The 2347-nt window shown below is 38.1% G+C and overlaps 1 protein-coding gene across 1 annotated transcript in view; it reads left to right on the top strand.

Moving 5' to 3' along the window:
* MYZAP (myocardial zonula adherens protein) overlaps nt 1-2347 on the top strand; it is a 60838-nt gene that overhangs the window by 46504 nt on the left and 11987 nt on the right. The window contains exons 4-5 of the mRNA XM_072399093.1: nt 1674-1787; nt 2204-2317. Of these exons, the coding sequence (XP_072255194.1) occupies nt 1674-1787; nt 2204-2317 (228 nt within the window). The remainder of the gene's footprint in view (nt 1-1673; nt 1788-2203; nt 2318-2347) is intronic.

Below are 2347 nucleotides of genomic sequence, written 5' to 3'. Positions count from 1 at the left end.
AACTCGATCTCACAGCGAATTTCGCTGTTCTTGCTTACCGCAATTGTAGGCGAGAACGGCCAGTGTAAATTCACTGATCGAGATTGAATTTTAATTAAAAAAAAAAAAATCACAGGCAGTGCTGATCAATGAATGCAGCCATGCTTCATCAAGATTTTCTTTTTCTCAGCCAATCAGAGAGGACTAGAGGTTTTGAATGGGGAGACTTGTCTTTAACTTCTAGTGCCGGGGATTGCACATAGGATTCCCAGAAGTTAATTAACCTCCAGTGCACTGGAAATCCACTGGTATTGCACACAGGAGGATTCCCAGGGCTGCATGAATGAATGCAGCCCTGGAAATCCTTCGTACTGATTTCCTGGGACTTCCGATGGGTCAGCGAAATTGGTTCGCCGAAATTTCGTGGACCCATTGGAAGTTTGAGGAAATGGCAGAGGCATTCTTGGTCATCCCTAGTTTCAACACCATAATTCCCACAATGTGATCAATGCTATAAGGCCTTCCCCCTTAGTGTCCAGCTACCAATTGTTCTCCTTCTGCATTTCACAGGTCATTAGTTTATCCATGAGTTAGTATATGAATCACCTATGTACCCTACATAGCTTTTCCGCCTAATAAAGTTAGTTGATGCTTTTTTTAAGCGTTGATGTGGGTTTTGGTGTATATCCCTCACTTTTTCTGTACTAGGTAAAAATAAATATCACTTTTTTATAACTTAAATCCTTATGCATTAGAGTTCCCCTTTGATTTATTGACCAACTTTCATTCTGACATTACAAAACCAGCATACTTTTAAATGGTAAAATACAAAAAATTTTAAACATATTGGTAAAATCAGTATTTATTAATAATAAAGCTTATGGAAGTGATAAAATGTTTGTTGGGTTTTCATTACAGTAACTCAAATAATTTAGACATTTGGGCCCAGATCCACAGAAAGTAGGCTAGCTCAAGTTATAGATACTCCACAAGAGATGATGGATATTCATGGTGAAGGTACCAGTCTGAAATCCTTGGACACACTACTGTAGGTTTCATAGTCAGGAACAGGTCAGGGCCGGCAGTGAGTAGGCATAGTCGGGAACCAGTAGGAGTTTGAAACCCCAAAAAAATGCAGAAATCATAGGGGTCATAGGAGCATAAAAGGAACACAGGAAGCATTAACCTAACTGGAGGCACATGGGCCTTAAGAAAGATTGAAGCAGCAGAGATACATTGAATGCTTGTAATTTTCACACCAGCCAGGACAGTGGAAACAAGAGGTTTTGAAGGTCCCTGATACCTCTGATCCACCATGCTGCCCGCTGTTACATTCACACTCTTTATCTGTCATGTTGATCATTTTCTCCAGTCCAGAACGTCATCAGAAATTCATAATTTTGACATGTCATAGGAAAAAGATCTTAAAATCTTCTTCTAATTTAGGGATACCTATTGTTTTAAGAACTCTAAAAGACTTTTCTCTTTGCTTTTGGAGTGGTTTCTGTTTTGATAGAATGTGAAGGGGAGCAACTAAGAAAAAAAAAAAGTTTGGTACGTATCTACGTTTGAATGTGTAAAAGGTAGATAATGTGGATCTGCTGCTGGTTTACTATCCTATCTGGTGAGAGCAGGATCCCCCATACACGAGTACAGTTCGGTGTTATGACATTATTACCCAGTACTAACATCAATATAATATTATTTTACTACAGGTAAGGGTAACCCTGGAAAAAATAAGAGAGAAAATGTTTGGAGAATATGATGACATGAAGGAGAAAATGAAACGTCTCACACAAGAAATGCAAGTAAGTATTTGTGTAAATGGTGTGTTAGCAAGAAACGAAGATTGTCTAGATCTAGAACATGTACATTGTATCATGTAACATGAGAGCAGATGAGTAACAGCATGTAGATGCAATGTAAGCAGAAACCCCTTATCTCCTAGACACCACATTTTACAACAAACCTTTTTAGAAGATGAAAATGTGAGATCTGCTGACTTCAGCGGGTTCCAAGGTCATCATAATCCTTCCTATTTATTAATATTAAGTTTGCCATTTACAGTACATGTCCTGCTCCAGTTTGTTTTTTCTCGTTCTTCTATATCCGCCTAAATCTATAAATTTATATAGACTTACCTTTATTATTGTAGTTATGTACCAACAGTACCAACCATTGTGTGTATGCAGTCTTCCTAATAGATTGTTTCCTTAAATTTGAGGTTTCATCAGCGAAGGAAGAGTTGTTGGAGCACCATTCCCAGACACAAGCAACTGCAATGGATAGCTTTGATTCAATTAATAGCTCTTTAAATTCTTCCTCATTGGAAATTCAGGTATGTGAGGTTCACATAAGCAGATCTCCT

The sequence above is a fragment of the Pyxicephalus adspersus genome, chromosome 2 (genome assembly GCF_032062135.1).
Source record: "Pyxicephalus adspersus chromosome 2, UCB_Pads_2.0, whole genome shotgun sequence".
Taxonomy (NCBI): Eukaryota; Metazoa; Chordata; class Amphibia; order Anura; family Pyxicephalidae; genus Pyxicephalus; species Pyxicephalus adspersus.
Note: the sequence above shows the minus strand (reverse complement) of the source record. Positions and strands in the feature narration are given on the sequence as shown.